This window comes from Heterodontus francisci, unplaced genomic scaffold, assembly GCF_036365525.1.
Source record: "Heterodontus francisci isolate sHetFra1 unplaced genomic scaffold, sHetFra1.hap1 HAP1_SCAFFOLD_410, whole genome shotgun sequence".
Classification (NCBI taxonomy): Eukaryota; Metazoa; Chordata; class Chondrichthyes; order Heterodontiformes; family Heterodontidae; genus Heterodontus; species Heterodontus francisci.
The window spans coordinates 782,174-806,031 of NW_027140485.1; the positions used below are offsets into that span (position 1 = coordinate 782,174).

The 23,858-nt window shown below is 46.4% G+C and overlaps 1 protein-coding gene across 1 annotated transcript in view; it reads left to right on the forward strand.

The window, feature by feature from the left end:
* LOC137359980 (adenylate cyclase type 8-like) overlaps positions 1-21,148 on the forward strand; it is a 264,866-nt gene extending 243,718 nt beyond the window's left edge. Inside the window, exons 25-26 of the mRNA XM_068025574.1 lie at positions 11,751-11,874; positions 20,784-21,148. Coding sequence (XP_067881675.1) covers positions 11,751-11,874; positions 20,784-21,148 — 489 coding nt within the window. The remainder of the gene's footprint in view (positions 1-11,750; positions 11,875-20,783) is intronic.
* The last annotated feature ends 2,710 nt before the right edge of the window (positions 21,149-23,858 follow it).

Sequence of the window (23,858 nt, forward strand, 5' to 3'; positions counted from 1 at the left end):
ATCGTCAGCAAAGAGGAGTTCCCTGATGAGGACTTTCCGTACTTTGGACTTCGCTCTTAGACGGGCAAGGTTGAACAACCTGTCCCCTGATCTTGTGTGGAGGAAAGTTCCTTCTTCAGAGGACTTGAACATGTATGCTAACACATATGTGATAACACACTCCTTGTAACAATTGTTTTGTAGCATATTAGCCCAGAATTTGCTGAAAAGTTATGCCAAGGTTGTGGCATTTATTAAATTTTAAATTGATTTAAAATCATTTAAAAATTTAACCATTTAAAGTATTCCTCAATTCAGTTGAAGAACTCTGGTGCTGGAGACACAGCATTGACTTGATTTCTGGCCCGTGGGTGGTTTTATTTCCCAGGGTTTGGGAGTCTGCGCAGAGAATGAGTCAGCCCACACATGCTCTCATCTGTTAACCCAGATTTGCATGTGATGAACATTATTGGGAAGCGATCTAAGCAGTTGGTGAGATATATTCACGTCTGCTGACTCTGCATCGAAGAGAAATGTCATCACAGATGGTGACTTTTATGCTGCCCTTCAAGGGAAGGCAGCGATTGGTTGCATGATCCAAGGCAGACAGTAGAGATACCTGAAATTAAAAGACTCACAAATTAATAATTGCTTTCATTTATCAGGACCTAGTCCAGCCAGGATTCTTTGAAAATAGAAACCGTATTAGAAATATTATTGTAATAGTTTCCAGATGTAGGGAGTGGCCTGGTGCACAATTAGCTTGAACAATAATACATCATTGACCACGCCTTTTCTGATTCACTGATATTTTAATCAATTCTCTCGCAAATTTTGGTGTAATTTCGCCATTTTAGGATCATGGTCCAACTTATGGTGTTCAGCACCAATATCACTATTACAGTGAATTCCAGGTCAATATCACTATTACAGTGAATTCCAGGTCAATATCACCATTACAGTGAATTCCAGGTCAATATCACCATGACAGTGAATTCCAGGTCAATATCATCAATACAGTGAATTCCAGGTCAATATCACCATTACAGTGAATTCCAGGTCAATATCACTATTACAGTGAATTCCAGGTCAATATCACCATTACAGTGAATTCCAGGTCAATATCACCATTACAGTGAATTCCAGGTCAATATCACCATTACAGTGAATTCCAGGTCAATATCACCATTACAGTGAATTCCAGGTCAATATCACCATTACAGTGAATCTGTACAGCTATTGATTAGAATATTGTTTCCAGTTTGAGGTGCCTTATTTCATGAAGGATGTCAAAGCTGTGTCTGCCGTGGCTCAATGGGTAACGCTACTGCTTCTTGAGTCAGAGGCTGGGGGTTCAAGCACCTACTCCAGAAATATAGGCACCTCTAGGCTGACACGCTTAGTGCCAATGCTGAGGGAGCGCTTCAGTGTCAGAGGTGTCTTTCATATGTGATGTTAAACTAAGGCCCTGTCTGCCCTCTCAGGTGAACAGAAAAGATCCCATGGCCACTATTTGAAGAAGATCAACAGAGTTGTCCCTGGCGTTGTGGTCAATAGTCATCCCTCAATTAACATCTTTAAAATGTAATAAAAGGAAATAGGAGCTGGAGTCGGTCATCTGGCCGCTCGAGCCTGCTCTGTCACTCAATAAGATCTTGGCTGATCTGATTGTGGCCTTTACTCCACTTTCGTGCCAACCCACCCCACCACCCCACCCCCATCAGCCTTGACTCCCTTGTCAATCAAAAATATGTCTAAAATAAAAGCAAAATACTGCGGATGCTGGAAATCTGAAATAAAAACAAGAAATGCTGGAAATACTCAGCAGGTCTGGCAGCATCTGTGGAGAGAGAAGCAGAGTTAACGTTTCAGGTCAGTGACCCTTCATCAGAACTAGCAAATATGAGAAATGTGAAAGATTATAAGCAAGTAAAGCAGGGGTGGGACAAGAGATAACAAAGGAGAAGATGTAGATCGGACAAGGTCACAGAATAGCTGACCAGAAGGTAGTGGAGCAAAGGCAAACAATATGTTAATGGTGTGTTGAAAGACAAAGCTATCGTGCCCGCATCTACCACCTCCGCTGGCAATGCGTTCCAGGCACCCACCACCCTCTGCCTAAAGAACTTTCCACACATATCCCCCCTAAACTTTTCCCCTTTCACTTTGAACTCGTGTCCCCTTGTAATTGAATCCCCCACTCTGGGAAAAAGCTTCTTGCTATCCACCCTGTCTATCCCTCTCATGATTTTGTACACCTCAATCAGGTCCCCCCTCAACCTCCGTCTTTCTAATGAAAATAATCCTAATCTACTCAACCTCTCTTCATAGCTAGCACCCTCCATACCAGGCAACATCCTGGTGAACCTCCTCTGCACCCTCTCCAAAGCATCCACATCCTTTTGATAATGTGGCGACCAGAACTGCACGCAGTATTCCAAATGTGGCCAAACCAAAGTCTTATACAACTGTAACATGACCTGCCAACTCTTGTACTCAATACCCCGTCCGATGAAGGAAAGCATGCCGTATGCCTTCTTGACCACTCTATTGACCTGCGTTGCCACCTTCAGGGAACAATGGACCTGAACACCCAAATCTCTCTGTACATCAATTTTCCCCAGGACTTTTCCATTTACTGTATAGTTCACTCTTGAATTGGATCTTCCAAAATGCATCACCTCGCATTTGCCCTGATTGAACTCCATCTGCCATTTCTCTGCCCAACTCTCTAATCTATCTATATTCTGCTGTATTCTCTGACAGTCCCCTTCACTATCTGCTACTCCACCAGTCTTAGTGTCGTCTGCAAACTTGCTAATCAGACCACCTATACTTTCCTCCTGACCTGACCTGACCTGACCTGAAACGTTAACTCTGCTTCTCTCACTGCAGATGCTGCCAGACCTGCTGAGTATTTCCAGCATTTCTTCTTGTTATTTCAAAAATCTGTCTAACTCAGTCTTGAATATATTCAATGACTCAGCCTTCACTGCTTTCCAAAGGTTCCAAAGATTCACAACCCTCAGAGAAGAAATTTCTCCTGATCTCCATCTTAAATGGGAGACCTCTTATTTTTGAAACTGTGCCCCCGAAGGGGAAACATACTTTCAGCATCTACCCTGTCAAGCCCCCTCAGAATCTTACACATTTCAATAAGATCAGAGCAGAGTAGATCAAACAGATTATCTGATCGTTACCACATTGTCATTTGAGGAATCTTGCTGTGCACAAATTGAATGAAAGAATGATTACAGCAGAGAAGGGGGCCATTTGGCCTGTCATGTCTGTCCCGGCTCTCTGAAAGGGCAGTGTACTGAGTCCCACACCCCATCCTTTTCCCTGTAGCCATGTAAATTCTTTCTCTTCAGATAATTATCCAATTCTCTTTTGAAGGCCCTGATTTGAATCTGCCTCCACCATACTCTCAGGCAGTGTATTCCAGACCCTAACCACTCGCTGTGTAAAAATGTTTTTCCTCCTGTCGCTGTTGCTTCTTTTGCCAATCACCTTAAATCAGTGTCCTCTGATTCTCAACTCTTCCAATGACAGAAACAGTTTCTCTCTATCTACTCTGTCCAGACCCCTCATGATTTTGAACATTTCTTTCAAATCACCTCTTAATCTTCTTTTCCCCAAGGTAGACAGCCCCAGCAGCTTCTCTAATCTGTCCACATAACTGAAGTTCCTCATTCCTGGAACTATTCTCATGAATCTTTTCTACCCCCTCTCTAATGCCTTCACATCCATCCTGATGTGTAGTGCCCAGAACTGGACACAATACTCCTTTTGAGGCTGAACCAGTTTTTTATACAGGTTTATTATAACTTCCTTGTTTTTGTACTCTATGCCTCTACTTATAAATTCCAGGACCCCATATGCTCTAGTAACCATTTTCTCAACCTGCCCTGCCACCTTCAATGATTTGTGTACATATACTCCCAGGTCCCTCCACTCCTGCACCCACTTTACAGTTGTATCCGTTATTTTATATTGCCTCTCCTCATTCTTCCTACCAAAATAAATCACTTCCACCTTTTCTGCATTAAATTTCATCTGCCACTTGTCTGCCCATTCCACCCTTCTGTCTGTTTTCTCTTGAAGTTTATCACTTTTCTCCTCACAGTTCACAATACTTCCAAGTTTTGTGTCATCTGCAGATTTTGAAATTGTGCCCTGTACACCCAAGTCTAGGTCATTAATATAGATCAGGAAAAACAGGCGTCCAACATCAGCCCCTGGGGAGCCCCACTCTATACCTTCCTGCAGTCCGAAAACCAATTGTTCAGCACTACTCTGTTTCCTTTCACTCAGTCAGTTTCATATCTATGCTGCTACTGTCCTTTTTATTCCATGGGCTCTAACTTTGCTGACAAGCCTGTTATGTGGCACTTTATTAAAAGCCTTTTAGAAATCCATGTACACCACATCAACCACATTACCCTCATCAGCCCTCTCTGTTACCTCATCAAAAAACTCAAGTAAGTTGGTTAAACACCATTTTCCCTTAACAAATCTGTGCTGACTTCCCTTAGTTAATCCACATTTGTCCTCGTGACTGTTAATTTTGTCCCGAATTATCGTTTCTAAAATCTTTCCCACCAACGAGGTTGAACTGACTTGGCTTTATCCTTACATCCTTGTTCAAGAAAGGATATAACATCTGCAATTCTCTAGTCCTCTGGCACCACCTCTGTATCTAAGATTTGGGAGATTATGGCCAGTGGCTCTGCAACTTCCACCCTTACTTCCCTCGGTATCCTTAGATGCATCTCATTAACTTTAAGTACAGACAGCCTATCTAATACCTCCTCTTTATTAATTTTTAGCTCATCCATTGTCTCAACTACCTCCTCTATCACTATGACTTTGGAAGCATCTTCTTCCTTGGTAAAGACAGATGCAAAGTACTCATTTAGTACTGCAGCTATGCCCCCTGTCTCCATGCACAAATCTCCTTTTTGGTCTCTAATTCACCCCACTCCTCCATTTACCATCCTTTTACTATTTTTATGCCGATAGAAGAGTTTTGGATTCCCTTTTATGTTAGCCGACAGTCTTTTCTCATACTCTCTCTTTGCTTCTCTTTTTCACTTCTCCGCTGAACCTTCTATATTCATCCTGGTTCTTACTTGTATTTATCTGTCTGACATCTGTCATATGCACCCTTTTTCTGTTTCATCTTACTCTCTAACTCTTTTGCCATCCAGGGAGCTCTGGATTTGTTCGTCCTATCTTCCCACCTTGTGGGAATGTACATTGACTATACCTGAACTGCCTCCTCTTCAAAGGCAGCCCATTGTTCCATGACAGTTTTGTCTTCCAGTCTTTGATTCCCGTTGACATCGGATGAGAGCGGAGCTGGTTCATTGAAGTTAACTCTTCCCCAATGAATTATTTTTACTCTGCGTTGGTCCTTGTTTTTTCCATAGCCAACCTAAACCGATGGTACGATGATCACTTTCCCTAAATGTTCCCCCACTGACACTTGATCCACTGACCCATCTTATTCCCCAGTACCAAATCCAGCAATGCCTCCTTGCTTGTTGGACTGGAAACATAATGATGTAGAAAATTCTCATGAACACACTCTAGATACTCTTGTCCCCCTCTGCCCTTTACACTATTACTATCCCAGTCTATATGAGGATGATTAAAGTCCCTCCATTATAACTACTCTTATAATTCTTGTATCTCTCTAATTTCCTTGCAAATTTGTTCCTCTATATTTTTGCTGCTAGTTGGTGGCCTATAGAATACACCCAGCAGTGTAATGGGACCTCTATTTTTTCTTAGCTCTAACCAAATAGATTCTGTCTTCGACCCCTCCAGGACATCCTCTCTCTCCAGCACTGTAATGTTCTCCTTAATCAATACTGCCACCCCTCCTCCTATCTTTCCTTCTGTATCTTTCCTGAGCACCTTGTAACCAGGAATATTTAGTAACTAGTTATATCCTTTTTTTGAATCAGGTCTCCATTATTGCCATGACAAATTGGCTGCTGCATTTCCTACATTACAACAGTGACTACACTTCGAAACATTTAATTGATAGTATAGCGCTTCGGGATATCCTGAGGTCATGAAAGGTGCTATATAAATGTCAGTCTTTCTTTCCTTTCATGGAGAGAGTGCACAAGAGTTTCATGAAGACTCCAGAGATGAAAGGCCTTAATTTTAAGCTTCATTCGAATAGAGAAGATTGAGATTTGATAGATGTGTGAAAAGTCCTGAGGAGCTATAAAAGTATAAACAGGGTGAAGGCTTTCCCACTCGGAAGCAAGGCAGTAACAAGCTAGTATAAATTTCAGACTATCTCCAGCAAATAAAAGAAGAATTAGGAGAATGCTTTTGAAATTTTTACTTAGGCAGAGGGCTGTTAGGACATAGAATTTCTTACCAGAAATAATTTGGGGTGTAGAATTAATAAAAGCTTTTAAAAGGGAAAGGAATCAATACATCCAAAGGAAAATATATTAAAAGGATATGAGGAAATGGCACAGATTGAGACTGAGGGGAGAGCTCTCAAAGAGAGGGCACGGGGGCGATGAGGGAATGGGAAGGGGACTGAGGGGAGAGCTGTCAGAGAGAATGTTTAGGAAGTATCTCCAGCTGCTTCAGCTCGAGCTCAGGATTTTTGAGCATGAGTGGCAGTGTGGAGTCACTGCGGAGCATCAGGGAGCAGGAGAGTTTCCTGGATTATACTTTCCCGAAGGTGGTCACCCCACAGGCAGTAAGAGTTCAGGATACTAGGTGGGTGGCCATCCATAAGACGAGGAAGAGGCAGGAGGTGTAGGAGTCTTTGGGGTTTGTGCCACTCTCAAACAGGTACTCAGCATTGGTGACTGCTGGGAATGACGATACCCTGAAGGAGTGCAGTCAAGTTCATGACACCAATGGGCAAGGGACTGAACAGGCGGGAACAGCAAAATGTAGAAATGATGTTGTCGTTGGAGATTCCATAGTCAGGGGAACAGATTGGCATTTCTGTAATCGTTATCGTGAGTCTTGCATGGTGTGTTGCTCCCTGGTGCCGAGTAATGGATATTTTGCAGGGGGAAGGGAGTGAGCCAGAAACAAAAACAAGAAATGCTGGAAGCCAGAAGTTGTGGTACACGTTTTTCAAGATTTTCAGATTTTTCAGGAGCTAAGGAGGAGGTTAAAGAGTAGCACCTCAAAGGTTTTTCTTTAATTTGTTTCATGGGATGTGGGCGTCGCTGGCTCGGCCAGCATTTGTTGCCCATCCCTAATTGCCTTGAGAATGTGGTGGTGAGTTGCCTTCTTGAATCGTTGCAGTCCATCTGGTGCGGGTGCACCCACAGTGCTGTTAGGGAGGGACTTCCAGGATTTTGACCCAGTGACAGTGAAGGAACGGCGATATAGTTCCAAGTCAGGATGGTGTGTGACTTGGAGGGGAACTTGCAGGTGGTGATGTTCCCATGCATCTGCTGCCCTTGTCCTTCTAAGTGGAAGAGGTTGTGCGTTTTGAAGATGCTGTCAAAGGAGCCTTGGTGAGTTGCTGCAGTGCAACTTGTAGATGGTACACACTGCTGCCACTGTGCGTCATTGGTGGAGGGAGTGAATGTTTAAGGTGGTGGGTGGGGTGCCAATCAAGTGGGCTGCTTTGTCGTAGATGGTGTTGAAATTCCTGCGTGTTGTTGGAGCCACACCCATCCAGGCAAGTGGAGAGTATTCCATCACACTCCTGATTTGTGCCTTGTAGATGGTGGACAGGCGCTTGGGAGTCAGGAGGTGAGTTACTCGCTGCAGGATTCCCAGCGTCTGACCTGCTTTTGTATCCATAATATGTGGCTGGTCTAGTTACGTTTCTGGTCAAGGGTGACCTCCAGGATGTTGATAGTGGGAGATTCAGCGATAGTAATGCCATTGAATGTCAAGGGGAGATGGTTAGATTCTCTCTTGTTGGAGATGGTCATTGCCTAGCACTTGTGTGGTGTTGCGTATGGACCCGGACTGCTTCAGTATCTGAGGAATCACGAATGGTGCTGAACGTTGTGCAATCATTAGCAAACATCTCCACTTCTGACCTCATGATTGAAGGAAGGTCATTGATGAAGCAACTGAAGATGGTTGGGCCAAGGACACTACCCTGAGGAACTCCTACAGTGATGTCCTGGAGCTCAGATGATTGACCTCCAACCACCACAACCATCTTCCTCTGCGCTAGGAATGACTCCAACCAGCAGAGGGTTTTCCCTCTGATTCCCATTGACCTCAGTTTTGCTGATGCCATTCTCGGTCAGATGTTGACTTGATGTCAAGGGCAGTCACTCTCACCTCACCTCTTGAGTTCAGCTCTTTTGTCTATGTTTGAACCAAGGCTGTAATGAGGTCAGGAGCTGGGTGGCCCTGGCGGAACCCAAACTGAGCAGGTTATTGCTAAGCAAGTGCTGCTTGATAGCGCTGTTGATGACACCTTCCATCACTTTACTGATGATTGAGAGTAGGCTGATGGGGCGGTAATTGGCCGGGTTGGACTTGTCCTGCTTTTTGTGTACAGGACATACCTGGGCAATTTTCCACATTGTCAGGTAGATGCCAGTGCTGTAGCTGTACTGGAACAGCTTGGCTAGGGGCGTGGCAAGTTCGGGAGCACAGGTCTTCAGTACTATTGCCGGAATATTGTCAGGGCCCATACTCTTTGCAGTATCCAGTGCCTTCAGTCATTTCTTGTTATCACGCGGAGTGAATCGAATTGGCTGAAGATTGGCATCTGTGATGCTGGGGACTTCAGGAGGAAGCCGAGATGGATGATCAACTTGGCACTTCTGGCTGAAGATTGTTGCAAATGCTTCAGCCTTATCTTTTGCACTGATGTGCTGGGCTCCCCCATCATTGAGGATGGGGATATTTGTGGAGCCACCTCCTCCAGTTAGTTGTTTAATTGTCCACCACCATTCACGGCTGGATGTGGCAGGACTGCAGAGCTTAGATCTGATCCGTTGGTTATGGGATTGCTTAGCTCTATCTGTCGCATGCTGCTTACGCAGTTTGGCATGCAAGTAGTCCTGTGTTGTAGCTTCACCAGGTTGACATCTCATTTTGAGGTATGCCTGGTGCTGCTCCTGGCATGCCCTCCTACACTCTTCATTGAACCAGGGTTGGTACCCCGGCTTGATGGTAATGGTAGAATGGGGAATATGCCGGGCCATGAGGTTACAGATTGTGGTTGAGTACAATTCTGCTGCTGCTGATGGCCCACAGCACCTCATGGATGCCCAGTTTTACATTGCTGTTTGAAATCTATCCCATTTAGCACGGTGATAGTGCCACACAACACGAAGGAGGGCATCCTCAATGTGAAGGCAGGACTTTGTCTCCACAAGGACTGTGCGATGGTCACTCCTACCAATACTGTCATGGACAGATACATCTGTGGCAGGTAGATTGGTGAGGACGAGGTCAAGTATAGGTTGGAGAAGCTGGGGCTGTTCTCCCTGGAGCAAAGAGGATTGAGGGGAGATTTGATAGAGATGTACAAGATTATGACAGGTTTAGATAAGTTAGACAAATAAAAGCTGTTCCCATTAGCTGATGGTACAAGGACTAGGGGACACAGATTGAAGGTTTTGGGCAAGAGATGCAGGGGGAAAAGAACTTTTTTAACACAGAGTGATAATGACCTGGAACTTGCTGCCCATGAGGGGGAAATGGAGACAATCAATGATTTCAAAAGGAAATTGGATAGGCACTTGAGAGAAGTAAACTTGAAGGGTTATGGGGATCCAGCAGGAGACTGCAGCTGACTGGATTGTTTCATGGAGAGCTGGCAAGGACTCAGTGGGCTGAATGGCCTCCTCCTATGCCGTAAATGACTCTATGACTCTCTGGCAGGGGATCGATGGGGGATGGGACTGAGAGGAGAGCTCTCAGAGAGTGGGCATGGTGGCGTTGGGGGAATGATGAAAGGGAATGGGTTTTTTTATTCATTCATGGGATATGGGTGTCGTTGGCAAGGCCAGCATTTGTTGCCCATCCCTAAATGCTCTTGGCAACTGAGTGGCTTGCTAGGCCATTTCAGGGGTCATTTAAGATACAACCATGTTGCTGTGGGTCTGGAGTCACATGTAGGCCAGACCAGGTAAGGATTCAGATTTCCTTCCCTAAAGAACATTAGTGAACCAAATGGGTTTTTACAACAATCAATGAAAGTTTCTTGGCACGATTCCTGAAACTAGGGCCGGGATTTTACCCTAGGCGGATGGGAGCCGGCCGCCGACTGAAAAGTCAGTGGTGAACCCGCTTCTGCCTCGCCTGGGGATCTGACCCATATTGTGCGGGCCCCTGGCTTCAATTGGTGTGAGGCGGGACTTCCAACCGCTTGAGGTAGGATGTCCCGCCTAATAGAGCTGCTGGCCAATCAGCGGGCCGGCAGCTTTTAGTCCCAGCAGCGCCACCGGGAGTGGTGGCCACTGCTGGGACTACAGCCCAGTGTGAAAAGATGTCGGGGAGCCTGGAGCAAAGTTAAGTTTTGGTTGCCTTGCCGGGAGTAATCGGTTGGGTGGAGCACCCGCCCGAAGCCTGAAGCCGCAGAGTGGTCAATTGGGGAGAAGGGGGGGGGTATTGGGTGTTGGGGGTGGTTGGGTTAGTGGGGGCGGCCCTCCATCGGGCACAGGGTGCCCGATCATGAGGGCACCCCCCCCCAAATGTTTGTTGGTTTTATCAGGCAGCTTCTGTCAGTCCTCGGCCGTCCAACCAGCCACGGGTAAAATCCCTTGATTGGCCTGGGGCGGGCGGGCCATTTTTCACTGCCGCCACCAAACGTAAAGTGGCAGCAGAAGCAAGAGCGGCAGGAGGGCCCCCGGAGCCTCCCACTCCATGTTACGGCAGCCCCCACGCCACCATCCCACTCTTTGGGGTGGCATAAAATTCCGGCCAAGCATTCAATTCCAGATTTTTATGAATTAATTGAATTGAAATTCCAGTGGCTGCCGTGGTTGGATTTGAACCCATGACCCCTGGGACTTAGCCTGGGCCTTTGGATTACCAGTTCAGTGACATTTCCACTACGCTACCATCTCCTCTGAGGGCTGAGCTCTCACAAAGATGGCACAGGGGCAATGGGGGAATGGGACTGAGGGGAGACCTCTCCCAGGGGGAGGGCACAGGGGTGATGGGGGAATGGGACTGAGGGGAGACCTCTCCCAGGGGGAGGGCATAGGGGTGATGGGGAATAGGGAAAAGGGAATGGGACTGAGGGGCAAGCTCTCCCAGAGAGCAGGTACAGGGGAATTGGCCTCCTTCTGTGCTTTGTAATTCTCTGATTGTAATTGTGATAACTGTTGATTTTACTAATAAGACCCAACCATTCACATTTTGCTTATGACTCCACTCTACATTCATCAAGTTCTTTCAGATCTTATGGTCTCAGTGCTCACAACCCCTAGTCCTCTGAGTGCAATGGGTGAATCACAGCCACTTGCTTTATAAACCCTTGAATTGAATCCATTCCAGGCTAAAGCAGGAGGCGTATGTCAGCAAAGCTCCAAAAGAGCAAACCACCAGTCAACACAAAAAGTTGTAATTGTGCAGCATGGGTTGACTGCCCCTTTGAATTGCTCCTTGTTCCCATGAGGGTGTGGCTGGGTCTACACTCAGTGCTTCCCACAACAACACAACAGAGCTCAGTAACTCTCCATGCTGGGAATTATGCCCCAGCATTCCAGATAATGGCACATTGCTGCTCTGAGATGTGGCATCATCACTGTTGCCCAGTGTAAGAAAAGAATAATGCTGATATTTTGTTTCAGGATGATGATGATGATGATGATGAGTGGGCACACCTCTGTACCCTGGCAGACTTTGCACTTGCTCTGGAGAATACCATGCTAGAGATTCACAGACATTCCCACATCAACTTTAATCTCCGCGTTGGTAAGTCTCTGCACAAGATAAGTCGATGCAGATAGAGAAAAAAAGGAAAGATGCAGTATGGATAGAACACAGAATGGAGGGATTTAAGGATCGGTACAGATAAAGAACAGGATGCAGAGATACTGTAATAGTAACAACTTGTATTTATATAGCACCTTGGTGCTTCACAGGAATGTTATCAAACAAACATTGAGACCAGGCCACAGAATTACATAATTGGACAGATGACCAAATACTTGGTCAAAGAGGTAGGTTTTAAGGAGTGTCTTCAAGGATGCGAGAAAGTTACAGACGTTTAGGGAGGGATTAGAATAGGGAATCCATAGAGGGCAGAATTGGGGGAACGCAGTGATCTTGGAGGTTTGTGGGACTCGAGGAAACAGGATGAGAATTTTAAATTCAGGATGTTGTTGGACCAGGAGCAGGTCAATGAGCACAGATATGTGTGAATGGGACTTGGTGTGAGTTAGGATACAGGCAGCAGAGTTTTCAATGAACTCAAATTGACGGAGCACACAAAGTGGTAAGGCCAGCGAGGAGAACATTGGAATAGTCGAACCTAGAGACAACTAAGACATGGATAAGAGTTTCAGCAGCAGATGGGCTGAGGCAGGGTCGGAGACAGACGATGATATGAAGATGGAAGTAGGCGGTCTTGGAGGTGGGGAGGATATGGAGTCAGAAGATATGGGGTGCATATAGAGAATGGGATGCAAGGATATAAGGATCAGCATAGACACATCTACTTCCTCCCCCTCAACCAAGAAGGGATGGTCACCAGTTAGATGATAGAGAGCTGGTGTGAACTGGTTTGAACCTTTGCTAGTGTTTAGCAGATACTGTCAAACAGCAGCAATAGCACTATAACTCAGCATAAGATGTGTGTGTGTGTGTGTCACCATCCTTGTCACTGCAACAGGAACGTATAATTGACAAGAGGTCCCAGCAGTTTCAGTTTCACTGCCCTCTGCCATATAAGCACCATAGGTAACATTGCAGCAGTTTGTTCCAAGTCCAAGGGGGAATTTGATGTGCTCCTCCGCGGTGGGTTTGGAGGCAGGGTTTGGATGGGATGGTGGCGGGGGTGGACCCCACCAGCTTCCCACCTCTGCCAAAATTAAGTCTGGGGTGGGAAGGTTTCTGAACGGCCTTCCTGTCCCACTGCCAATTGAGGCACATCAGTGGGCAATTAACCCCAATTGAGGGCCTCATCCCACCACTGCCACAACTAGCCGAGCGGTGGCTGTGCCTGTTGCTGCAGGGGAAGCACGGCAAGAAAAACCATGTGGGTTGCTTGCTGGCTGCGGTGGGGGTGTGTGCCATGTTAAAAGGTGAGTGCCTGAACGAGGGACCCGGAATTGGGAAGGGGGTCCTATTGAAAGCCACCCCATGCCCTTACTGTCAACCCCCCTACACACCCCATCTCGTGCGACCCCTCCTGCCCTGACTTACCTGTGACCTGGGCCTGGCGCCACTCTGCGGCTTCAGGCTTCGGGTGGGTGCTCCACCAGCAGCAGCCAATACCTCGGCAGTGGCACTGCTCAGTTACAGAGCTGTTGGCCTGTAAGATTTAGGTATGGGGGTCACAGATACACAACGAAGGGTTTGAAAACCTCTGAGTCATTTAAAGAATTTTATTAAGTTTATTAAGAAGCAACAGTTCAAATACAATGAATATTAAGAAGTAGCAGTTTAAATATGATGATGCATTAGCTAAATAGACAGAATAAGTATACGACCTGTGACAAATGATTTTGCAGCTGACCTCTGCAGCTGGAAGGGCAGTCTTCTCTCTCCATGCTCTCTCTCTCTCTCTCTCTCTCTCTCTCTCGCTTTCTCTCACATTCTCTCTCTCGGCTGGTAGTTCACCCTATGTCAATCACTTGTTCGAACCCTTCTAACCAATGACTACAGCACAGATAATTGAGGTGTTGGGTGGTCACCTCCCCCTTGTCCATTACTTCAGCTCAAGGTCATGGTTCAGTTTACTTCACACTGGAGGTCAAATGTTAGCTTTCGTACACAAGGCTCCCTTGTATCAGCTTAGGAATGTTTCTGGTGTCTAGAGGCTTCTATATGACCCCCCTTGGGAATGTCATGCTCTTCTCCCCCTATCTTATTTACACCAGTGATGACCCTGGTGTGAGGAACTGCTTCACTGTCTCTTCTGAGAGAGGAAGGAAAACAGTCTCTCTGTGGGTAATAAAAACAAGAAATGCTGGAAATACTCAGCAGGTCAGGCAGCATCTGTGGAGAGAGAAACAGAGTCAACGTTTCAGGTCAGTGACCCTTCATCATAGAAACATAGACAATAGGAGCAGGAGTAGGCCATTCGGCCCTTCGAGCCTGCTCCGTCATTCAATACGATCATGGCTGATCATCCAACTCAGTAACCTGTTCCCGCTTTCGTCACATACCCTTTGATCCCTTTCGACCCAAGAGCGAGATCTAACTCCTTCTTGAAAACATACAATGTTTTGGCCTCAGCTGCTTTCTCTGGTAGCGAATTCCACAGGCTCACCACTCTCTGGGTGAAGAAATCTCCTAATCTCAGTCCTGAAAGGTTTACCCCGTATCCTTAGACTATGACCCCACCATCGGGAACATCCTTCCTGCATCTACCCTGTCAAGTCCTGTTAGAATTTTATATGTTTCTATGAGATCCCCCCTCACTCTTCTGAACTCCAGCGAATATAATCCTAACCGACTCAATCACTCCTCATACGTCAGTCCCGCCATCCCAGGAATCAGTCTGGTAAACCTTCGCTGCACTCCCTCTATAGCAAGAACATCCTTCCTCAGATAAGGAGACCAAAACTACACACAATATTCCAGGTGTGGCCTCACCAAGGCCCTGTATAATTGCAGCAAGACATCCCAGCCCCTGTACTCGAATCCTCTCGCTATGAAGGCCAACATACCATTTGCCTTTTTTACCGCCTGTTGCACCTGCATGTTTACCTTCAGCGACTGGTGTACGAGAACACCCAGGTCTCGCTGCATATTCCCCTCTCTCAGTTTATAGCCTAATAGATAATAATCTGCCTTCCTGTTTTTGCTACCAAAGTGGATAACCTCACATTTATCCACATTATACTGTATCTTCCATGCATTTACCCACTCACTCAACTTGTCCAAATCACCCTGAAGCCTCTCTGCATCCTCCTCACAACTCACCCTCCCACCCAGTTTTGTGTCATCTGCAAATTTGGAGATATTACATTTAGTTCCCTCATCTAAATCATTAATATATATTGTGAATAGCTGGGGTCCGAGCACCGATCCCTGCGGTACCCCACTAGTCACTGCCTGCCACTCGGAAAACGACTCATTTATTCCTCTTCTTTGTTTCCTGTCAGCCAACCAATTTTCTGTCCATCACAATACACTGCCCCCAATCCCATGCGCTTTAATTTTACATGCTAATCTCTTATGTGGGACTTTGTCGAAAGCCTTCTGAAAGTCCAAATAAACCACATCCACTGGCTCCCCCTCATCAACTCTACTCGTTACATCCTCGAAGAATTCTAGTAGATTTGTGAAGCATGATTTCCTTTTCGTAAATCCATGCTGACTCTGCCCAATTCAACCACTTCTCCAAGTGCTCTGCTATAAAAACTTTGGTAATGGACTCTAGAATTTTCCCCACTGCCGATGTCAGGCTGACTGGTCTATAATTCCCTGCTTTCTCTCTACCTCCCTTTTTAAATAGTGGGGTTACATTAGCTACCCTCCAATCTGTAGGAACTGTTCCAGAGTCTATAGAATCTTGGAAGATGACCACCAATGCATCCACTATTTCTGGGGCCACTTCCTTAAGTATTCTGGGATGTAGATTATCAGGACCTGGGGATTTATCAACTTTCAGTCTCATCAATTTCCCCAGCACCATTTCTCTACTAATACTGATTTCTTTCAGTTCTTCTCTCTCACTAAACCCTGTGTTCCCCAACATTTCTGGTATGTTATTTGTGTCCTCCTTTGTGAAGACAGAACCAAAGTATGCATTTAGTTGGTCAGCCATTTCTTTGGTCCCCAAAATAAATTCCCCTGTTTCTGACTGTAAGGGACCTACATTTGTCTTCACCAATCTTTTTCTCTTCACATACCTATAGAAACTTTTCCAGTCAGTTTTTCTGTTCCCCACAAGCTTACTCTTGTACTCTATTTTCCCCTTCTTAATCAATCCTTTGGCCCTCCTTTGCTGAATTCTAAACTGCTCCCAATCCTCAGGTCTGTTGTTTTTTCTGGTGAATTTGTATGCCTCTTCCTTGGATCTAATGCTATCTCTAATTTCCCTTGTAAGCCATTGTTTGGCTACCTTTCCCGTTTTACTTTTGCGCCAGACAGGAATAAACAACTGTTGCAGTTCATCCATGCACTCTTTAAATGTTTGCCATTGCCTATCCACTGTCATCCATTTGAGTAACATTTTCCAAACCGTCATTGCCAACTCACGCCTCATACCTTCGTAGTTTCCTTTTCTAAGATTCAGGACCCTTGTCTCAGAATCAACTACGTCACTCTCCATCTTGACAAAGAATTCTAACATATTCTGGTTGCTCGTCAGAACTGGCAAAACTGACATTAGAAATGTAAAAGGTTTTAAGCAAATAAAGCAGGGGTGGGGCAAGAGATAACAAAAGAGGTGTTGATAGGACAAGGTCACAGAGAATAACTGACCAGAAGGTCATGGAACAAAGGCAAACGGTATGTTAATGATGTGCTGAAAGACAAAGCGTTTGTACAGAGAGGGTGTTAATGGACAGAAAAATGAACAGCCCTGGTCCCAAGCACAAACATGAAAAAAAACAGTGGGTAGGCACAGTAGAACCAAACTAAACAGACCAAAATAAAATAAACCAATAGAAAAGAAAAATGAAAAAAGTAACTAAAAATAAAAAGGGGGGCCGGTCATGCTCTGAAATGATTGAACTCAGTGTTCAGTCCGGCAGGCTGTCGTGTGCTTAATTGGTAAATGAGATGCTGTTCCTCGAGCTTGCATTGATGTTCACTGGAACTCCGCAAATTCTAGCGGAGTTTGCAAGTTCTCCCTGTGTCTGTGTGGGTTTTCGCCGGGTGCTCCGGTTTCCTCCCACATCCAAAGACTTGCAGGTGGTAGGTAAATTGGCTGTTATAAATTGCCCCTAGTGTAGGGTGGTGATAGGGAATATGGGATTACTGTAGGGTTAGTATAAATGGGTGGTTGCTGGTCGGCACAGACTTGGTGGGCCGAAGGGCCTGTTTCAGTGCTGTATCTGTAAAAAAAAATTTAAAAAAGATAAAAGCCCAGGACAGAGATGTGGGCATGAGAGCAGGGGGGAGTGTTGAAATGGCAAGCAACCGGAAGCTCAGGGTCATGCTTTCGGACTGAGCAGAGGTATTCCGCAAAGCGGTCACCCAGTCTGCATTTGGTCTCCCCAATGTCGAGGAGACCACATTGTGAGCAGCGAATACAGTATACTACATTGAAAGAAGTACAAGTAAATTGCTGCTTCACCTGAAAGGAGTTTTTGGGGCCTTAGATAGTGAGGAGAGAAGAGGTAAATGGGCAGGTATTATACCTCCTGCGATTGCAGGGGAAGGTACTGTGGGAAGGGAATGAGGTGGTGGGGGTAATGGAGGAGTGAACCAGGGTGTCGTGGAGGGAATAAACCCTTTGGAACACTGACAGGGGAAGGGAGGGGAAGATGCGTTTGTTAGTGGCATCACGCTGGAAGTGGCGGAAATGGCGGAGGATGATCCTTTGGATATGGAGGCTGATGGGGTGGAAAGTGAGGACAAGGGGAACCCTGTCACGGTTCTGGGAGGGAGGGGAAGGGGTGAGGGTAGAGGTGTGGGAAATGGGCCGGACACGGTTGAAGGCCCTGTCAACCACAGTCGGGGGGAATCCTCGGTTGAGGAAAAAGGGGAAGATGTATCAGAAGTGCCATTGTGGAAGGTTGCATCATCAGAGCAGATGCGTCGGAGACGGAGAAACTGGGAGAATGGAATGGAGTCCTTACAGGAGGCAGGGTGTGAAGAAGTGTAGTCGAGGTAGCTGTGAGAGTCGGTGGGTTTATAATGGATATTAGTTGACAGCCCATCACCAGAGATGGAGACAGAGAAGTCGAGGAAGGGAAGGGAAGTGTCGGAGATGGACCATGTAAAGGTGAGAGAAGGGTGGAAATTAGAAGCAAAGTTATAAAGTTTTCCAGTTCGGGGCGGGAGCAGAAAACGGCTCCGATACAGTCATCAATGTACTGGAAAAAGAGTTGGCGGAGGGGGCCTGAGTAGGACTGGAACATGGAATGTTCGACATATCCCACAAAAAGACAGGCATAACTAGGACCCATGCGGGTACCCATGGCAACACCTTTTACTTGAAGGAAGTGCGTGGAGTTGAAGGAGAAGTTGTTCAATGTGAGAACAAGTTCAGCCAGGCAGAGGAGGGTGGTGGTGGATGGGGACTGGTTGGGCCTCTGTTCCAGGAAGAAGCGGAGAGCCCTCAAACCATCCTGGTGGGGGATGGAGGTGTAGAGCGATTGGACGTCCATAGTGAAGAGGAGGCGGTTATGGCCAGGAAACTGGAAATTGTCAAAATGATGTAGGGCGTCAGAAGAGTCACGGATGTAGGTGGGAAAAGACTGGACCAGCAGAGAAAAGATAGAGTCAAGATATGAAGAAATAAGTTCAGTGGGGCAGGAGCAGGCTGACACAATGGGTCTGCCGGGACAGTCCCGTTTGTGGATTTTGGGAAGGAGGTAGAAGCGGGCTGTCCAGGGTTGTGGGACTATGAGGTTGGAAGCTGTAGAGGGAAGATCTCCAGAGGAGATGAGGTCAGTGACAGTCCTGTGGACAGAAGCTTGATGTTCGATGGTGGGGTCATGGTCCAGGGGCAAGTAGGAAGAAGAGTCTGTGAGTTGGCGCTGAGCCTCTGCAAGGTAGAGGTCGGTACGCCAGACAACAACAGCACCACCCTTGTCTCAGGTTTGATGACCATGTCGGGGTTAGACCTGAGAGAATGGAGTGCGGGAAGTTCAGAGGGAGACAGGTTAGAGTGAGTGAGGGGGGCAGAGAAATTGAGATGACCAATGTCTCGCCGACAGTTTTCAATGAAGAGATCAAGAGCGGGTAAGTGGCCAGGGGGAGGGGTCCAGGTAGAGGGAGAATGCTGGAGGCGGGTGAATGGGTCTGCTGGTCGGGGGGAGGACTCCTGGTCAAAGAAGTGAGCCCGGAGGCGGAGGTGACGGAAGAAGAGCTCAACGTCATGCCGAGCGCGAAATTCATTGAGGTGGGGGCGTAAGGGGATAAAACTGAGACCTTTGCTGAGTACAGAACATTCATCATCAGATGGGGAAGGTCAGAGGGTATAGTGAATACACGGCAAGGGGTCAGATCAGAAGGGGTGGGGTGAGAGGGAGGTGAAGGGGAAGAAGGATCTGGAGGGGTATTCGTCTCCATCAGCTTCTTTGTGGGTTTATTTCATACTATGCCTACTGTTTTTATAAGAAGTTTCTATCACTCTGAGACGTATCATTTATTAAAGGGTCCCATTTCTTACAGGCCTCTAATTGGCTGACAGCTCTGAGGGCGGGACTTCTATCTCCGGGGTCCTTGATCCCATGGAAGGCCCTCCACTGTCCAGTTAAGTGCCTAATTGACAATTAATTTGGCAGGCCTACCACAGAAGAGGCTACACGGGGTTCTTGACGGAGGTCGAGGACGGGAGCAGATGGAATGTAATGTGAATAAGTGTGAAGTGATCCACTTCGGTAGAAAAACAGCAAAACAGAGTATTTCTTAAATGGTGAGAGATTGGGAAGTGTTGATGTCCAAAGGGACCTGGGTGTCCTTGTTCATGAGTCACTAAAAGCTAGCATGCAGGTACAGCAAGCAATTAGAAAGGTAAAAGGTATGTTGGCCTTTATTGCAAGGGGTTTTGAGTACAGGAGTAAGGAAGTCTTGCTGCATTTGTATGGAGCCTTGGTGAGACTACACTTTGAGTATTGTGTACAGTTTTGGTCTCCTCATCTAAGGAAAGGTAGATTTGCCATCGAGGGAGTGCAACGGAGGTTCACCAGACTAATCCTTGGGATGACGGGATTGTCTTATGAGGAGAGATTGGGGAAACTGGGCCTGTATTCTTTAGAGTTTAGAAGAATGAGAGGTGATCTCATTGAAACTTACAAAATTCTTACAGGGTGTAACAGGGTGGATGTAGATAGAAGGTTTCCTCTGGCTGCTGAGTCTAGAACCGGGGACACAGTCTCAGAATGAGGGGTAGACATTTAAGACTGAGATGAGGAGGAATTTCTTCACTCAGAGGGTGGTGAATCTGTGGAATTGTCTACCCCAGAGGGCTGTAGAAGCTCAATCATTGAGCATGTTTAAGACAGAAATCAATAGATATCTGAATGCTAATGACATCATAGTCTATGGGGATAGCGTGGGAAAGTGGCATTGAGGTAGATGATCATCCATGATCGTATTGAATGGCAGAGCAAGCTTGACAGGCTGAATGGCCTACTCCTGCTTCTATGTTCCTATCCATGATGCCAGGAAAAAAATCCCGGCCCAAGGGTTTCTTTGGTTTGACCATGGATATTGGCTTCAGCCTGGTGGAAGGGCCTGAGCACGACAGTTTTTGGCATTTCAGCCATCTTGGTTCCCTAAACATCCAAATCATTAAAAGATGAATTCAGGTCGATGGGACTCCCCTCTCCTTCCATTTCCTCCCTCCCTCCCCTCCCCCTCTCTGTCCCCCTTTCTGTCCCCCTTCCCCATCCCCTCTGCCTGCCCCAAACCACTCCCCCTCCCCTCCTTCCACCCCTCCCAGAAAAGTGTAGGCCCATGGTTGACTGTAGGTGAGTAGCTGAGTGAGGTTGGTTGAGAATGTTTCTAATTGCTGCCCTTTTCCCCTTTGCCAGGGATCACACAGGGACCTGCAGTTTCTGGAGTTATTGGAGCCAATAAGCCACAATTTGACATCTGGGGTGCAACAGTGAACCTTGCCAGTCGCATGGACAGTACTGGCATCAGTGGCAAGATCCAGGTGCCAAAGGAAACCTACACCATTCTCCAGACCCGTGGCTTTACCTTCCAGTACAGGGGTGCAATCTATATCAAGGGTGTGTCTGAAAGGTGGGGGGAAGTCGACACATATTTCCTGGACGGGAGAGTCACAGAGGTGATAAAGCATAAGTGGATGAGGAGGCAAAGCGCCCAGCACTCCTTCTCTGTGATCCTCTCTGGCTTATCACAGAAAAAGAAGCCAAAGAGGTTCGCTCTATGAGCAGATAAAGTGATGCACATACTAATTGAACAAATGGTCCAAGCGCCTTGGACTAGTTGGGCATTTCACGTTGAAGGAAGCTGCCACCAAATTTAATTAATTTCGAAATCTCATGGACACAATAATGTTAACAAATTTATAGAGGAAAGCCAATGTAAATGATTATATATTGCTGGACTTGTCTGTGATTAGATGGTATGGTGCGAGACCAGGCTGTGAAAGGACAATACAGTCTTGGGATTCGGGTGTGAATCAAAAATTCTCTCATAGTACAAGTACAATCAGTGGCTCAGTGGGTAAAGGCTGAGAATAACAGCCCCTGAGAAGGTGTCAGGTTCCCCTGGGCTATGCTTAATTAGCTGACTCTAGCTGGGTTGTGAGTTGAGCTGTTACATTTGGCTGGATGAGCTGGGTCTGAGCAGCCTGGGTTGCAGCAATCAATATCTGGAGACCCCTGATGGTGCATACATGTGGAAACACTGTCTGAGAACAGGAATGTCCAAGAGCAGTGATAGCCACTGTTTCACACCATGAATACAGACAGCTGGGTGAGATGCTAGAGGAGTTGGCATCCACCAAAACACACCCTAGTACAGACTGGCAGCTGCACTACAGCAGCAAATGGAAATGGGAGATTGAAGGGAGAAAATCAGAAGACAAATCTGAGGAGAGAAAAAAAGAGCATAGGCTAACATGCCTGTATACAATGGAATAACAGTTGAGACGGTGAGTATTTTATTGAGATAAGCATTGGGTTGAGGATTGTTACGTAGGGAACGATAGCTGAAGATACATTTACACTGGAAAGAATCGATAAAGGACTCATGGACATTAAACCTGGCTTCAAAAGAATTGGATAACCTTGTGGTCGAATCATTTCACTGCGACATTCCCATTCCCTTCATTGAAAAGAATTGGTTATTCCATTCCCATAGCCCAGAATTCCTACATCATAGGGCACAGGCACAGCTGCCCATGGTGGAGTCCATTAAAATCTGAGAGGTGCAAGAAGTCAGAATTGGAGAAGAGTGCACACATCTCAAAGATTTGTAGGGCTGGAGGAGGTTAATTGAGGCATTGCTGCACTTGGAGCCAATATATGTCAGGGAACACAGGTGTATGTGAATGGGATGGAGTAGAGGGAGGGAAAAGCAGGGAGGAAAGAAGGATAGGGCAAGGGAAGGCAGAGAGGATGAGGGGGGCAAGGGAGTAGGAGGTGGTGAAGTGTGGTGGAGGAAAGCAGTGATCAGGGTAGACCTGTTGGGAGGGAGATTGTGGGCCAGAAGATTTCCACTGGGTATTTAAATTTAATTTTAAGCTTCCTTGTGAGCCAGCAAGAGCAGGAACCTCCCTTGCCCTGGCCCCTGAACCACTTATCAACCCCCCCAATCGCCTCCAATTCATGTACCAACTTCTCCCCTCCCCCTTCCTTGCCCCCTTCCCGCACTATTCCCTGCACTGATGGCAGGGGACCATTCCTGCAGGTCCCTGGCTGTGGCCTCCTGAAACCTGGCCCACGGATAGATTAGGCCAAGTTCATAACTGTGGGGGCATTGTTTCAAACGAGAACTGGCTATTAAGATGGTCAGGTCCTTCACCAGGCAGCACCCCTCAGAGTTTGCATCAGGACTTGGCATCATATTGATGCCCCTTAAAAATTGGGATCAATCGGAAAAAGGGGATCCTCAAATCCAGATCTTTGGGCAATGGGAATTGGCAGATATCCACAGTGATTCCATAGCATGGTGGAGTCAGACATACAGCAGTAAAGACCCAGGAGGCCAAAAGATCTGCTGGAGGAGGGAATGCAAGTGAATCTTCAGGCAGCTTCAATGTCAGAGAGCCTCAGAAATCTGGAGGCCTTTGCATTCTTATATATGCCATAGACTCATAATACCACAGCAGGAGGCCATTCAGCCCACTGAGACCATGCCAGCTCCCTGTTGAGCAATCCAATCAATCCCATTCCCCCACTTTATCCCTGTAGCCCTGCAAGTTTATTTCCTTCAAGTGCCCATCCAATTTCCTTTTGAAATCATTGATTGTCTCTGCTTCCACCGCCCTAGTAGGCAGCGAGCTCCAGCTCATTACCACCCTCTGCATAAAAAAAAGTCATTTCCCATGTTCCTCCTGCATCTCTTGCCCAAAACCTTCAATCTGTGTCCCCTAGACCTTGTACCATCAGCTAATGGGAACAGCTTTTTTTTGTCTACCTTATCTAGACATGTCAGAATCTTGTACACCTCTATCAAATCTCCCCTCAATATCCTTTGCTACAAGGAGAACAGCCCTAGTTTCTCAAACCTAACTTTGTAGCTAAAATTCCTCATCCCTGGAACCATTCTAGTAAATCTCCTCTACATCCTCTCAAAGACCCTCACACCCTTCCTAAACTGTGGTGACCAAAACTGGACACAAAACTCGAGCTGTGGCCGAACCAGAGCTTTATAAAGGTTCAGCACAACTTCTCTGCTTTTGTACTCAATACCTCTATTTATGAAGCCCAAGATTTGCTAACTACTCTCTCAATATGTCCTGCCAACTTTAAAGACCTATGCACATGAATCCCCAGGTCCCTCTGTTCCTGCACACATATAACTGTGCCATTGAGTCCATATTGTCTCTCCCTATCCCTTCTGCCAAAATGCATCCTCTCACATTTCTTTGTATTAAATTCCATCTCCTACCTGTCTGCCCATTCTGCTAGCCT